This window comes from Canis lupus, chromosome 26 (assembly GCF_048164855.1).
Source record: "Canis lupus baileyi chromosome 26, mCanLup2.hap1, whole genome shotgun sequence".
Lineage (NCBI taxonomy): Eukaryota > Metazoa > Chordata > Mammalia > Carnivora > Canidae > Canis > Canis lupus.
In genome coordinates this window covers 34,140,011-34,155,028 of record NC_132863.1, presented here as the reverse complement: position 1 = coordinate 34,155,028, position 15,018 = coordinate 34,140,011, and the positions used below count along the sequence as shown (strand labels likewise).

Here is a 15,018-nt window from a genome sequence, read left to right as displayed (position 1 = left end):
CAGCTGTGGTTAAGAACCGAGGTATTGGGCTGGGTTCCTGCCTCTGTGGCTTGTGTGTGAACTGGGGCGAGTTACTTAACCTCCCTGAAACTCGACTATGGTTGAACCTCTGTGGTCTTAACCACGAGAGAGCGGGAGAGGGCCATTAAACCCACCCCACAGATGAGGATGGAATAAGATGATGTGTGTTTGGGGAGCGGATGTGGTTAAGTGTCCAGTCAGTGGGGCTAATGGTTATCATGGTCATTGTGAACACGAACCCTCTGGAAGGTCCTGCAGACATTGATGGCTGTTTGTTCTCTACCCAACCCCCCATTTCCTCTCCCTGCCCTCTTGCAGGTGGAGCTGCATGTCCACCTCGATGGGGCCATCAAGCCTGAAACCATCTTATACTTCAGCCGGTAAGTCCACAGATAAGAGACCTCTTATCCTCCGGTTTGGGGACATTTGGGGGTCCACAGTTCAACCCAGAGGTCTCCAGAGAATTCCAGGGTGTTTGTTCCTTCCAGTATCCTCATGGAATGAAGCCAGCCCCCTGGCCAGAAGAAGGTGGTCTGTGGGGAAATAGTGGCCCCTCAGCTCTGAGCTGGAGACCCACAGCCCACGTCCTCTGCTTTCTATGCTTCCGACTCGTGTCCTCCTGCTGCTGAGTGAGCCAGGAGGAGCTTACGCCCCTTATATGCAGGTGTCTGCATGCATACATGCTCACAGCACACACATGCACACGCACACACAAGAGGAGGCAGTCATCAGGGCTGCACCCATCGCTATGTTTTGACTCCGCAGAGAGCCTAGGCAGAGGCGATGCCCCTACATGGGATACCAGGACTATTTGCTGCGCATCTCCTGGTGCTGGGCTGCTGGGCTGAGCCCTCTCCTTGACTCAGCAAATTTAATACCTCCCCAGAGAAGAGCATTGCGATGCCCATCCCGCTGAGGACAGCTGGGGGCTCAAAAAAAGTGAAGGCAGTTGCTTGAGGCCACATGACCATAAATAGCAGAGTCTAGAGCTGACCCAGGGCCATTGGGATCTCCAAGGCCTTCCCTGTGTTGCATGCCAATAGCCCACTGGGGGAGGTAGACAGGCAGCGCCTCCTCTGGGGGCCGGTCTTCATCTTCCACAGGACAGTGTGCCTTCTGCTTGGCTTGCATGCATGCGAGGGGGTTGTAGGGCCCCCCGGTGCCCCCCCAGTGAGGGACACCGGCCCCTCCCTCCCCACCCCAGAGCTCATGGCGGCCCCTTGCTCAGGTGGCTTAAGAGGTCAGAGGGTCTAGATATTCAAATACGGCCCACTGTCTCCTGGCTGCCACCTTGGCTGTAGCTTGAGGGCAAAAACAGGGCCTCCCTCCAGAGCTGACCTAGGAGACGGGGCCCCTTCTGCCCCCACAGACTATGCTCCTCACGTGTTTGCTGGACACTCACTTGGAGCTGGAAGGACTCCACCTCTCACATCACCTGGAGCAGTTGAGCTCCAGACCCGAATGTGAGCACCCTGCTCCCTAAGCCAGAGTCCCCTGGGTTCTCCAAACACCGCGACTCTGCAGAACTGGTGAGGCTGGGCAGTCTGTCCTTAGTCCTCAGGAGCATCTCTCCCAACCCCGAGTCTGAGTTCTGACAAGAACACTGTCCTCCACTTTGTCCTGCTTCCGCAGACCTCACTCTCCCTGGGAGGTTGCTACTGATTTAATTCTCGAATCTCTCCTAAGTCATCTGTTAGCATTTACTGTGTGCCTCGTGCCACGAGGCGCTGCACTGGGGCTGCTGTACTGACCCCTCAAGACAACTTGCAAGGGGTACTATTGTCGCCTCTGTATTATAGAGGAGGGGACTTAACTCTTGCTTTTTTTTTTTTTTTTTAAGATTTTATTTATTCGTTAGAGGCAGAGAGACAGAGAGGCAGAGGGAGAAGCAGGCTTCCTGCAGAGCCGGGAGCCCAATGCGGGACTCCATCCCAGGACCCTGAGATCAGGACCTGAGCCAAAAACAGATGGTTAGCTGCTTAGCCACCCAGGCGCCAGGAAGGGACTTATCTCCTAAGCATGGTTGTGAGCCCGAGTCCACACCCCTGCCCATTACTACTGCCAGCGAGAGGCTTAGCTGAAGCAGTTTGAAGAACACTTAGCTCAGGGCTAGGCACTGTCCATAAGGGCACTTAATAATGCTATTAATTATAAACTATGGCTCTGGCAAAGTGAGGTAAAGCTGCTTGGCTTATCTCTGCCTGTCCTTTGCCTGTGCTGAGTGCCAGCCGCGGTCTCAGAGTCCCAAATGAGGCTGTTGGGGCGGGTTATCCAGCACCATGATGGCATCTCATCTTGGGTACTCATTAAGGGGTCAGAGAGCATTTATTAGTGGAGGAAGAAGGCTGGAGTCCGGGAGAGGGTGGAGAGAGGAGGGAGGGGAATCACCCCTGTGGGGAGGCTGGTCCATTTTCTGTTTCCCACATGACCTTGGCACCTCCAGAGCTCTGGATGGGCCTCAGGGCAGGGGTATTATGAATGCCAGGTGGAGTTTGAGCTCAAGGTCAGTGGGCAGAGGACCAGGGAGTTGGTCAGACTCAGCTATGGATGCCCTAACCATACTGGAGGACTTCCTGGTGGAGATGGGCTGAGAGAAGGAAGGAAGACCCTCTCCCTGTCGGCCAGATCCAGTGGCCCCTCTTCTGCCTCTGTGATTTTGGGCCTCTGTTGCCTGTGTTCTTACCTACTCACTTCTTCTGTCTGCTCCTAGGATTCAGTCCTCTCCGGGGCTTCTGCACCTCTCTCAGTCTCCTTCAGGAGCCTGTCAACTCTTTGGCCACAGAACATTCTAGATTTGGTGCTCATTCCCTTCACCACTCTGGCCTGAATCACCATCAACCTTCACCTGGACTATGGCAGTGGCTTCCTGATTGGCCTCCCCCCATCTCCTGTCCCCACAGTACTGTAGTCAAAACCTAGTCTGACTGGTCCCTCCCCTGCTCAAACTCTCCCCACGCTCCCAGCTTGCTCCGTGCCAAAGCCAAAGTCCATCCATGCCCCTTAAAGACATGCAAAGGCTGTGTTGCCTCTCTGCCCCCTTCTCCTTAGTCTGCACTGGAGGTTTCTCAATCCTGCCAGACCTAGTAAACAGAGAAGGTGAGTCAGTCTCTCAAGGTCAGACAGCCTTTAACAAATGCAGCTGGGGGGGTGGGGGGCGGGATCGCTGGGTGGCTCAGTGATTTAGCACCTGCCTTCAGCCCAGGGCGTGATCCTGGAGACCTGGGATCGAGTCCCACATCAGGCTCCCTGCATGGAGCCTGCTTCTCTCTCTGCCTGTGTCTCTGCCTCTCTCTCTCTCTCTGTCTATCATGAATAAATAAATAAATAAATAAATCTTTAAAAAAAAAAAAAAAGAAAGAAAGAAATGCAGCTGGGATTCGAAACTAGTCCAATACTCTGGTTTCTTTTTAGATCATACACATCTTGCACCTTTTCAAAACCAGTCCGTCAGGCTTTGGAGTTGGCGGCCTTACCCTGGGCACGTAAACCACCTCATTTCTTCTTCTCTGAATGCTCCAAAGAAAGCACTATCTGTGCTACTGACGAGGACGTGGAGGTCCTCAGGTGGGACGGCTCCTGGGCGTCCATACACGCAGCAGGGAGATGGACCTCGAGCTCCTGAGCCCGGGCTCTCTGCGGCGGGCTCCCCGTAGGCACATCGCCCACCACGGCAAGAGGAGGACTGGCCAGGGCCTGGCTGACCGGGGGCGTAGGGAGCATCCAAGAAGCAAGCGCTGTCCCAGCTCTGCTGCCTCGTGCTGGGGTGGCAGGGGGCCCGAGGGAAAACTCCTTGCCTCAACTGTGGGTCCCAGACAAGAGCTTTACAGCTCCGTCTGAGCGGCTTCCGGAGGCCCAGGCCTGCGTGAGATCCAGAAGAGCATCTGCTTGTTTCGGGCCGGGACCCCTGCAGCAGCTCTTGGATCTGTTACCCACGCTCAGCCAGAAGCTCTTGAAGTAAATCTCTTCACCCGCTCCCCTGCTTGAAATCCTTCAGTGGCTTCCTGGTGCTTTGGGGGATAAATCCCCGCCTGTCCTCTGGCTCATCGCCTACCACTGACCCCCCGGGAACTCCGGCTGCCCTGCTCTCTCCTCCTCTCCTGGCTTCTGCCTGGAGCCTCCTCTGTTCCCTCCTCTCTCTTATTTCTGCTCTAAATATCCGCTCCTCGGCCCAGCCTACCCAGACCGCTCTGGGTGGCGAAAGATCTCTGGGCGGCTGTCGAGGAGAGAGGCTGGAGAAGGTGGGACCAGTGGGACAGACATTTGGGAAGTAGAATAAGTGGGACTTGGGGACTGGCTGGTGGTGGGTGAGGCCGTTGGAGCTGGGGGTTTCAGTGTGTGTGTGGCGGGGAGGCCCTTCCATGGGTTGGGGAGCTGGGGGGGATGGTGGGGCTAGATTTGGAAACATGGGGGCAGAGGGGAGAAGTGGCAGGAGGTGGGGGGGTCAGGGTCTGTCTTGGTCACTGCTCTGTCCGGTGGCCAGCACATCGTGGGTCCTCACGCGATGGTGTGTAGTGGTAGAGGCCTCTGGATCTTGGGCTGAAAGCCACGAAAAGGGAGGAGTTCCTTGGGCAGGGGTGTAAAAGGGAGAGTCTGAAAGAATGGCCAGGAGGAAGAGCCCTGCCAGGCAGCGGTGGTGGAGGTCGCTGGCGGGGGACCACCAGGAGGATGGCACGCAGCAGGTGCAGCAGGCCCACCCCCTGTGGCCCCTGTGGGGACGACGCGGGCACCAGAGCCTTCGTCTGCTTCTACCGCTGGCTCCCCAAAAGCTCACCAGAGCACAGCCCTTGCCGGAGAGGCTCTCTGGGGGGGGGGGGGGGCTCCTGAGGGCCGTGGGGCGGGCTGCCCAGCAACGGGACGCTCAGGGGGCACGGAGCGCGAGGACCGCCCTGGGGAGTCCTGCAGGCTGGGGGCCCTCCTAGGGACTTGGGCCACCAGAAGGGGGGGAGGGCCTGTGTGGGGGGCGTAGGGGACAGGCATTTATGGAGGGAAACATTTTAGTATTTGGGCCACTGAAGTCATTAAAGACTTAAACACACTAGTCAAACTTCCATCTCCCTGGCGACCCCTCCCTTCCATCTTCTGTTCTTGCTTTGTACAAAACCAGATGTTGGAACCTGATTTAATCACCCGATTTCCTTAATCATTTGCTATTTTTTTAATCTTCTTTTGTTCTACTTGCTGGAGGACTGTATTGTCCATTCATTTTATTACATCCTGATGAAGGCACCGTATTCTTCTAGGTTTTGATTTCTTCGTCTCGGGGACCCCCTTTCTGAAAGGGGTGTTCTATTTCAGGGACGTAACCTCTTCTCCGGTCCGTGTGGCGCCCTGTGGTAGGGGTTTCGGGTTTTCTTCTGTTCCCGGCGTGGTTTCCTCAGAGTTCTTTCTGGGAGAAGCCTTTCTTGCCTGTCTGGTGTTCCTCACCTGCCCCTATTACCTTCAAAGTGGGAAGCCCGAGGCCCTGGGTGACCTGCGAGTGGTGGCAGAGGAGGCAGGCCGGGTGTCGCCCCTGCTGCCCCGGCTGCGAGGAGGCTCTGGGCCAGGGGGGGCCACCGTACGGGGCTGGGGCAGCAGAAGCCCGAGGTGACAGCCGGGGAGCACCCTCCCAGGAGCCCGCGCCCACCTTCTCCCTCCCTGATGTGCTGGCCGGAGGGCGGAGGAGGGAAGTCTGGTGCCTGCCCCTGCCCTGGGCATCGTGGTGCTGCAGTAACTGCCCTGATAACCCCTGACCTGGCCGACCAGCTGGCCCTGCCCGCTGCTGGAAACTGTGGGCTTCCCTGGCAGCTTCCCTGTCCCCAGGAGCAGGGGTGTGCGTGTGTGCACGCGTGCGTACATTGCAGACTTTACCCACAGTTACTGCCCCCCCCAACAGTCCCTGGCTGGTCACGGCCTTGGGAACAGGAGATGCTGGAAGGTTTCCAGTCTGGGGTCTCTATGCCCCAGGCCTCCGTCTTCCTGTCTGTTCAATGGGAGGAGTTGGATGAAGCGATGCCGAGTGTCCCGCTCTGGTCCTGGTGAGGAGTTAGTCGGATCCCGTCCTCAGCTGCCCTCACTGCTTTGTTCGCAGGAAGAGGGGGATTGCCCTCCCTGCTGAGACTGTAGAGGAGCTGCAGGACATCATCTGCATGGACAAGCCGCTCAGCCTCTCCAGCTTCCTGGCCAAGTTTAACTACTACATGCCCGCCATCGCGTGAGTCGACCCCCGACCCCTGGCCCCAGACCCTGTGCCGGCGACCTGTGCCTGCACCTCCCCCTGTGGGGTGGGAGAAGGTGCTCTGAGACCCCAGCTCTGCTGCTCATCCTCGTGTATACGTGTGCTGACTCTGCCCATACCTTTCAGGTCTTCATTTTCTCCTTCTGGAAAGTGGGTATAACGTCTTGAAATTTCTTCAACTTCTACAGGAAAGCGACAGAGTGTGAGGTCAAGAGCCCACATCCTAGTGCCCAATTCTTTCAGGAAATAACTCACGTTGGGAAAACTTAGCTTCTCTGGGCCTCTGTTCCCTCATCTAGACAATGGGGCTTGTGATCCTATCTACCTCCTGGGGCTGGAGCTTGGCCTGGACACAGCTCTGTCCTCCACAAGCTCCCTCTTTATTGATAGCCGGGCCCAGGTGTTTTTATATTACCTTCTGTTCCTTCTTCTTTTTGTAACAGAATATCTTAGATCTAGAATACGTGTGCAGCTCACACAACTATACTTTGTAGTTGTCAACAGTCCTGTTATGGGACATGCTCCCCATTTGCAGAGAGGATATGCAGGCTCAGGGGATTGTAGGAGCGTGCCCAGGACCACACAGTTGCAAGGGGTGAAGCCCACATCCCGCCCTGAGGCCACCTTGGGCTTCCTGGCGCTGTCCCTCCCAGGCAATGTTCCCCAGGCCAGGTGGGGCAGGCCTCTGCAGTCTGTGCTGCCAGAGCTTGGGAGGAGAAGAGACAAATGGGCTGGAGGCAGTTAGGGAAAGCTGCCTGGAGGAGGAAGCGTGGCCCAGACTTTGGGATTGAGAACGTATAATGTCGTCCAGAGGGCTAGACCTAAGAAAAGTTTGGAGCACGGGCCAAGTATGGGTTGTTGGGAGACCAGTGAAGGAGGTCTGTGAGGCGGATGGAGGCCCTTGAGTAGATAAATAGATGGGCAGGTGCGAGGAATTCTGAGGAAGGAAGATGTGTGCCAAGGCTGCTTGCTGGAAGCTTGTGGACTCAGCCTGGAAAACACCGACTGGCCGCATCCCGGTCCTGGTCAGCAGATGCACCGAGGCATGTGCCTTCTGGAGGCACCTGTCATATCTCCCCTGGCACCCCCACACCAGAACATTCGGATGGGTGGAGCTCCTGAGCAGGCCCAGGCACCTCTCCCACATCACCCCCAAGGCAGCTCCTGTCCTCAGCCACAAAACAGAATATGCCTAGCTCCCTGAAGGCCCAAGATGACCAGGCTGTTTGGCATCATCTCCTTCCAAGTTGCTTGGCCTTTGGGGATGGGGCCCACAAAACTAATGTCCCCACCACTTGTCACCATCCACAGGTGTTAGATGAGAACCTTCATCTTCTGTCCTTACACTTCTCACTTCTCTCCCAGCACGCGGGCCTCCTGTGGCAACTGGGGCAACAAGCACGTTCCCAACCTCAGGTCCTCTGTGCATGCTGTTCCCTCTGCCTGGAATGTTGTTCCCCATAGATGCCCTGTGGTTAGCTTCCTCGCCTCCTCCTTAGGGCTGCTCAAGTTTTTTCAGTGAGGCCCTCCCTGGCTGTACTGCTGAAAATCGTAGTCCCCTCCCGTTTTATGTGTATCCTTAGACCATTTCACCAACTACCTACTATAGATGGTATGTTTTACTCACTTACCTGGCTCTCCTACTAAACTGTAGGCTCCGTGAGGACAGGGATTTTGTCTGCCTTGTTTGCTGTATCCCCAGTGCTGGTCATAGCATGGAATGAATGTGTTCCAACAGCCGTGGGGGAGATAGGGCACCCTCCTCCTGGGTGGCCAGCTCCCCTGCAGCAGGTCCGAGGTCCTAGATCCAGGCCCTGCCCCTGCCCACTGGGAAAGGTAGTGGCTGCCCATCCTCATCCTCAAAAGCATGGTATTTTCTCCCCACTCCTCCCCCTCTAGTAGCTTTTGTTTTCTTTCTTTTTAAAAACATGGTACTTGCAATGACCCTTTTCCCAGGGTGGCCAATTTCTGGTGCATTCTGGTGACCATTCTGTGTTCACTCTTCATGGTGGAAACTCCCAGCTAGGTATAGTTCACTGTCACTTGATCACCACTTAGAACAGCCCTGGCAGGTGAATGTGTGCCTTGCTTCTAGAGCCAGCACTCGACAACTAAAATACTTCCAAGTATCTCTCTGTTTTATTCCAAGCCCTGGCCTAGGTGAGTTTTATGAAGTTTAACATATTTGTCCTCACAGTCACCTATGACGGTAAATGTCAGGGTGACTAACCAGAGTCATGCAACAGGTAAGTGTGGGAATCAGGATTCACAAGTCGCTGTTTCTCCACCACCCGGTACTCTCTGGATTTGTCCATCTGTGTCCTTTCCTCTCTCTCTCTCTTTTAGTTTTATTGTAGAATTGGTGGGAACACTTGAGATCTCCCCTCCTAGCAAATCTCAAGTATATGTTACAGTATTGTTAACTGTGGTCACTGTGCTGAACATTAGATCTCCAGAACTTACCTCGTCTTACTGAGAACTGACACTTTGTGCCTTTTGACCAACATCTCCCATTCCCCCCTTCCCTGTTCAACATGCTCCTGACAACTACTGTTCTACTCTCTGCTTTTATGAGTTGGGCTGTTTTAGATTCCACATGCAAGTGAGATCATGTATTTGTTTTTCTGTGTCTGGCTTATTTCACTTAGCGTAGTGTCATCCAGGTTCATCTATGTTGCACATGCCTGAATTGCCTTTAGGTGGAACGATATTTACTGTGTGTGTGTGTGTGTGTGTGTGTGTAGCACATTTTCTTTATCCATTCATCTGTCGATGGACCTTTAGGTTGTAACCATGTCTTGGCAATTGTAAATAATGCCTCATTGAACATCATGGCGCAGGTATCTCTTTGAGATGCTGACTTCGTTTCCTTTGGATAAAGGTCTGGAAATAGGATGGCTGGACCCTCAGGTAACTTTTTAAAAGTTTTCTTGAGCCACCACCACTGTCATCTAGAGTGGCTGCACACATTTGCATTCCCGCCAACAGCGCACGAGGGGCCCCCTTTCTCTGCATCCTCGCCCACACTTGTTGATAGCAGCTACCCTGACAGGTGTGAGGTGATCTGTCCCTGTGGTTCCGATTTTGCATTTCCCTGATGAGTAGTGATGTTGAGCATCTATACATAAAACTGTTAGCCGTTTGCATGCCTTTTGAGAAATGCTGATTCCGGTCCTTTGCCCATTTGAAAAATTAGATTATTTGGTATTTTTGCTATTGAGCGGGAGAAGTTCCTCGTAGCTTTGATGTTAGCCCCTCATCAGGTAGGATTTGCAGATATTTTCTCCCCACTCAGTAGGTTGCCTTTTCACCCTATTGAAGGTCCCCCTTGTCATATGTTTTTGTTTGATGCAATCCCACTTATCTTTTTGTGTGTGTGTTGCCTGTGTGTGTTCTTTGATTTCTCTCCCCTGCTGACCTACACCCATCACTCAACAAACATCTGAGTGGCCGCTGCATCCTAGGCTCTGTCCTGGGCTGAGGGGCCCTAGCCATGACCAGACCATGACAGGACCCTTGTCTCACAGAAACTACATTCTAGTAGGGGGGATACAAAATAACTGACAAGCCATGCGGTAAGAACGTCAAGTAGGGATAAGCTCCCTGGCAGTGAAGCCTCAGGGAACAGGTAGGCCATGGCAGAGGAGTCCTTTCAAGGCAAGGTGGTCCGAAGGGCTCTCTGAGGAGGCCAGGTGGAGCTGGACCTAAATGGAGAGAAGGAGCCTAGGATGACCCAGAGGGGAAGAGCCATGCAGGCTGGAGCTGCAAACACAAAGGCCCTGACATGGGAAGGAGCTTGGATTGTTCCTTGGACAGAAAGAAGGCTCTGGTGGCCTCATGGAATGAGTCAGAAGGAAGGTTAGGGGAGAGTGACAGGGGCCACGGAACTGAGATGTCATTCTGTGAGGTAGGAAGCCACTAGGGTTCAGAGCGCAGGAGCACTGTGGTTTGATTCACATTTTAAAAAGACTGCTGTACTGCTGTGTGGAAAACAGAGTTGTAGGGGCAAGCATGGCACCCGGGAGGTCCGTGTAGGCGGCGGTTAGAGTGGAGGGGGCAAGAATTGGCATGTAGTTTGGAGGTAGAGCTGACAGGACCTGCCATGTTTCTAGGATCTTCTCCAGCAGATACCTGGAACTTGGGGCTGGGGGGCCAGAAGTGGGTTTGATCTGCCAAGGGTTGGGGCAGCCTTGTTGCTCCCGGAGCTCCCAAGGGACTCGGGGAGGCTTGTCCCCAACCCATCTTCCCTTCCCAGGGGCTCCCGGGAGGCCATCAAAAGGATCGCCTACGAGTTCGTCGAGACGAAGGCCAAGGAGGGCGTGGTGTACGTGGAGGTGCGCTACAGCCCGCACCTGCTGGCCAACTGTAAAGTGGAGCCGATCCCCTGGAACCAGCCTGAGTGAGTGCTGCCTGGAGGGGGCCGTTCCAGGGCTGTGGTGGGGTGGCCTGACCCGAGACCCCATGGGCAGACTTTTGGGAGCCTCTGACCAAATCTTGCTCCCTGGTCCTGACTGTGGCCTCAGACAGATGGGTTTAATTCTGTCATAAGAGACCTGGTTCTCAGCCTTCAGCTGGGCTTTTTTTTTTTTTTTTTTAGTTTTTTTTACCTTTGGAAAACGTGTGTGGCAATGTCTTACCTGCCCTCCTTGTCCTGGACACGAGCCCACAGTCTAGGGGTCCCCTTGTCCGGGGACTTCTATGTGTCCCGTTCTAACCCTGTAGCTGAGGGGAGGGCAGCCCATTCCCGCCCTCTGCCTGGACCGCAGAGATCTCGCAGTGGTATCACTCGGCCCCTGCCCCCTGCCCCCTGCCCCCTGCCGCTAGGACTCTGATAGCGGTGGATGAGCCGGAAGCAGGCCAGGCGGGCTTAGCAGTGCCCTCCATCCGAGGGCCAGGGCTGTGTCTGGACTCCCCAGCTGGAAGGGGGCGTGCTGGGACCTGGGACCATGTCTTTTCTCAGAGGCAGTGGGTTGGTAGGGGGTGGAGCTGCTTCTGGAAGCATCTTCTTTCTCTTCCCCTCCCCAAAGCCCATGTCCCAGGCCCAGGGCTGTCCTTCAGCCCTTCCTTTATCCCTGGCCCATCCCTACTCCTCTCCCTACACAGAGGGGACCTCACCCCGGATGAGGTGGTGGCCCTGGTGAGCCAGAGCCTGCAGGAGGGAGAACGGGACTTCAAGGTGAAAGTGAGGTCCATCCTGTGCTGCCTGCGCCACCAGCCCAGTGAGTACACCCTCAGCCCTGCCCCAGGCTGCCCTCTGACACTGGCCCCCGCCTCCTGGTCTGGCACCGGAGCCACATCTGGTCTCCCCATGCCCCCAACCCCATGGTCTTTGTGGAGCCCACCAGCAGGCTTGGGGCTTCCGGAAGTCTTTGGATCTTCCCCTGGGCAAGCTCAGAACTCCTGGCGACAGAGAGACCCTTCTACCCGAGGAGACCAGGCCTGCAGCCCTGTGACCTGCATGCAGGAAGCATAAAAACAAAGGAAACTGAACAGTAGAAAACCCCCCATCTAAGCCACGTTCTGATGAGCCCGTCTTCCCTTGAGACCCTGTGGGCCAGGCCTCCTCCTGTCTCGGCCACGGGCCTGTAAATAGCCTGATATCCGGGGCTTCTAAGGAGCCTCGCCTGTGGCTGACACTGATCAGATGTCGAGAGCCCCAGCTTCCAAGGTGTGACTGGACAAGGCCCCTCACCTCTTCAGACCCCAGATACACGTCGCAGGCAGTGATGGTACTCATTCCCTGCTCTAGGGAGCAGTGCGAGCCACAGGGTTCACGCCACCTAGGGGCCTACCTGGGTGACTTGGTGTCTCTCCTCGGATCCTGGCCGCAGCCTGTGTGAGGCGGGCCTGCCATTGCTGGGTGGGGGAGCTGAGGCTGAGGGAGGTGCGGCCTCTGGTTCCAAAGCCTATGACTGTCCGTTCTTAAACACTTCGTGATGACTTGATTGGTTAAGAGGACAGAGTACATTAGCAATACGTTCAGTAACTGTAGCGTGAGTTCTATTGGGGGCTTAAATGTGAAACGGCAGGGGGCCTCTGTCTCCTCCCTGCCAAGTGGGGTTATGCCCCGCTTGAGGGCTGCTGTGGGATCAAGTGAGGAAACTCTGAGGCCCTGGTGGAACAGTTTGCTGAAGGCCATGTGCTTAGGCCATGGCCATTAGGATGTGAAGACATCCGGCCTTGCACTGGCCTCAGGGTCAGGGGACTGTGAGCAGGGGAGGTTGGGGGGCTTCTCTCCTTGGAGCTGCCAACAGAAGCTGGTGGATGTCTTGCCCACAGACTGGTCCCTGGAGGTGGTGGAGCTGTGTCAGAAGTACCAGCAGACTGTGGTGGCCATCGACCTGGCAGGAGACGAGACCATTAAAGGGAGCAGTCTCTTCCCGGGACACGTGAAGGCCTATGAGGTAGGTCCGGTGTGGAGGAGGCAGGAGGGGCTGCCCCTGCGTGAGCCACAGGAGCACCTTTCCACCCTGGAGGGAGAGCCCCAGGGAGAGGGAAGCCGCCTCCATTTTCAAGTGCACCTTAGTTGGGTCCTGGCGGTGCTGAAAATTGGAGATTTGGTATACACAGGAGATCCCACTTGGTGTTGGGAGTTCTGAGCCGGTTTCTGCCTGTAACTTGCTGTGTGACCTTGGGGAGACTATCCCTTCTCTGGGCTTCTCTTTCATCTATTGGGATGATGGAATCGGAAAAGACATCTCAAAGCTTCACAATGTGCTTCCTGTGGCCAAAGCACAGGCTTTAGAATGGGGCTCTGGAGTCTCAGAGCTTGACTCCCCTCTTCCCAGCTGTTTGTCTTCTTACTTTCCTGGGCCTGTTTCTCCTCTTGTGAAATGGGTATTAGAATATTTGTGGATATTAGGTAACACATACAAGCCCTTTCATATGATGACTGACCCATAAAACTAATAAATGGTAGCTACCACTTGAATTAGGATGACACAAACAAAAACCTCAACTTCCCCATCTTGAAGCAGGCCAGCTGACTGGGCATGGTTCAAGCCTGCCAAAGTTTAGACCCAAAGTGTGGTAAAGGCCGGGCCTGTTGGGGGGGCCCCCCAGGCCGCCTGTGACCAGCTCTTGCCCTTCCAGGAGGCTGTGAGGAGAGGCATCCACCGCACTGTGCACGCAGGGGAGGTGGGCTCAGCGGAGGTGGTCAAAGAGGTGAGGTCGCTGGGCTGGCGTGGGGCCCCCTCCCCACTTCGTCCCCACCTCGTACTGGACTCTACTCCACTTCTCTGCAGGCTGTGGACACGCTCAAGACGGAGAGGCTGGGCCATGGCTACCACACGCTGGAGGACGAGGCCCTTTATGCCAGGCTGCGGCAGGAAAACATGCACTTCGAGGTGAGTGGCCAGGGAGCAGGAGGAAGAGGGTGGAGAGCCCAGAGGGCCCCGGGAGCTGAAGAAGCAGGGCCAGCATGGTAGGAATGGGCAGGGGGCATTAGAACAGCCAGGTGGTGGAGGTGCCAGGAGGGGGTTCACAGGACTCAGCAGCTGGGAGGCCAGTGTGGCTGCAGCAAGAACGGTGTCAGAGTAGGTGGCTCCGGCCTGGGGCACAGAGGGGCAGGGGTCCCCGTGCCAGCCACCCACCTGCTCTTCCAGATCTGCCCCTGGTCCAGCTACCTCACAGGCGCCTGGAAGTCGGACACGGAGCACGCGGTGGTTCGGTGAGGCCTGGTCCCTGGGGCCTGTTCAGTTCTGTACCAGCAAAGCCAAGGGCGGGAGGGAAGTACAGGGACTGGCACTGGCCTGGGCGGGGCCTCTTGCTAGGAAATCTCTTCAAGTCCTTGGGAAGCAGGTGCTGCTGTCCTCCACTTACAAACAAGGAGGCCAAAGCTTGATATGCTGTGACGTGAGGTAGCCCAGCTCCTAAATGGCAGGACTGGGGGCCCTCTCGTGCACTCTTTGGTCAGAAGGGGGGCTTCCATGCTTCTAGATTCCGTCTCCTGGGCATCTGGAAGAGGAGTCTCTCTAGTTCATGTGGTCCCTTCTCCTGGCACCTCTGGGTGTTCCACTCTGCTCCTGATCCACCATCAAACTAGAGGCCTTGGTCCTCCTTCCAGCTGTTTTGTGACTGAGCCCTGGGAGTGGCCTCAGCCTCAGGAGGGCAAAGCCACCCTTCCCTGGCACAGGATAAGGAACAAGGGCTCTGATGTTGTAATTACGGGGTTCCTGAGGTCGGCTTCGGGAGGGGGAGTGTGTAGTACCTGCAGAGCCCGGCATGTGGGGATACAGCCTGTGGCTGGAGAAAGATTCACAAATCAGCTACACAGATATGGTGGTTGGAGAAGTGACAGCCTCAGGAGATGGTGGATGGAGCGAGAGGGCCTAGGAGAGAACCCAGAACAGTGACACTGAAGGGGACGGACAGAAGATACTAGCCTGAGAAATCCAGAGAAAGGGTTTTAAGAATAGCCGACAGTATAAAATCCTGGGACACAAGTCGAGTAAGAGCCACTGCGCTTCGACAGAGGGTGGTGATCTGGGCTTGTACCAGGAGCCCTTTCCATGGGGTGGTGGTTGAAGAGTCCATCCCAGTGGGATTGAGGGTAAAAGGGGAATAGACGACTCTCCCAGGATGTCGGCTGTGAAGGTGAAGGCTAGAGAGGGAGGTAACTGAGGGGGGCTGCTTGTTTGGCCTCCCCAGGCCCCCATTCCACCTGTTCCTCTTCTGCCTTTGCCTGGCTCTGGCCCACTCGGATGGGTTCGAGTCTGAAGATACTAGTTACATGGCATCGTGCAAGTCACCCGAGTTCTGTGAATTTTCTTCCCCTGTACAGC

At 55.6% G+C, this 15,018-nt stretch overlaps 1 protein-coding gene across 9 annotated transcripts in view; it reads left to right on the top strand.

The window, feature by feature from the left end:
• ADA (adenosine deaminase) overlaps positions 1-15,018 on the top strand; it is a 34,971-nt gene that overhangs the window by 18,203 nt on the left and 1,750 nt on the right. For 7 of the 9 annotated variants that reach the window (XM_072801138.1, XM_072801131.1, XM_072801130.1 and 4 more), the window contains exons 2-9: positions 340-401; positions 6,089-6,211; positions 10,491-10,634; positions 11,339-11,454; positions 12,515-12,639; positions 13,328-13,399; positions 13,480-13,581; positions 13,840-13,904. In XM_072801138.1, the coding sequence (XP_072657239.1) occupies positions 6,147-6,211; positions 10,491-10,634; positions 11,339-11,454; positions 12,515-12,639; positions 13,328-13,399; positions 13,480-13,581; positions 13,840-13,904 (689 nt within the window). In that variant the 5' untranslated portion in view covers positions 340-401; positions 6,089-6,146. The remainder of the gene's footprint in view (positions 1-339; positions 402-6,088; positions 6,212-10,490; positions 10,635-11,338; positions 11,455-12,514; positions 12,640-13,327; positions 13,400-13,479; positions 13,582-13,839; positions 13,905-15,018) is intronic. The other 2 variants (XM_072801135.1, XM_072801136.1) reach the window with 1 other exon arrangement.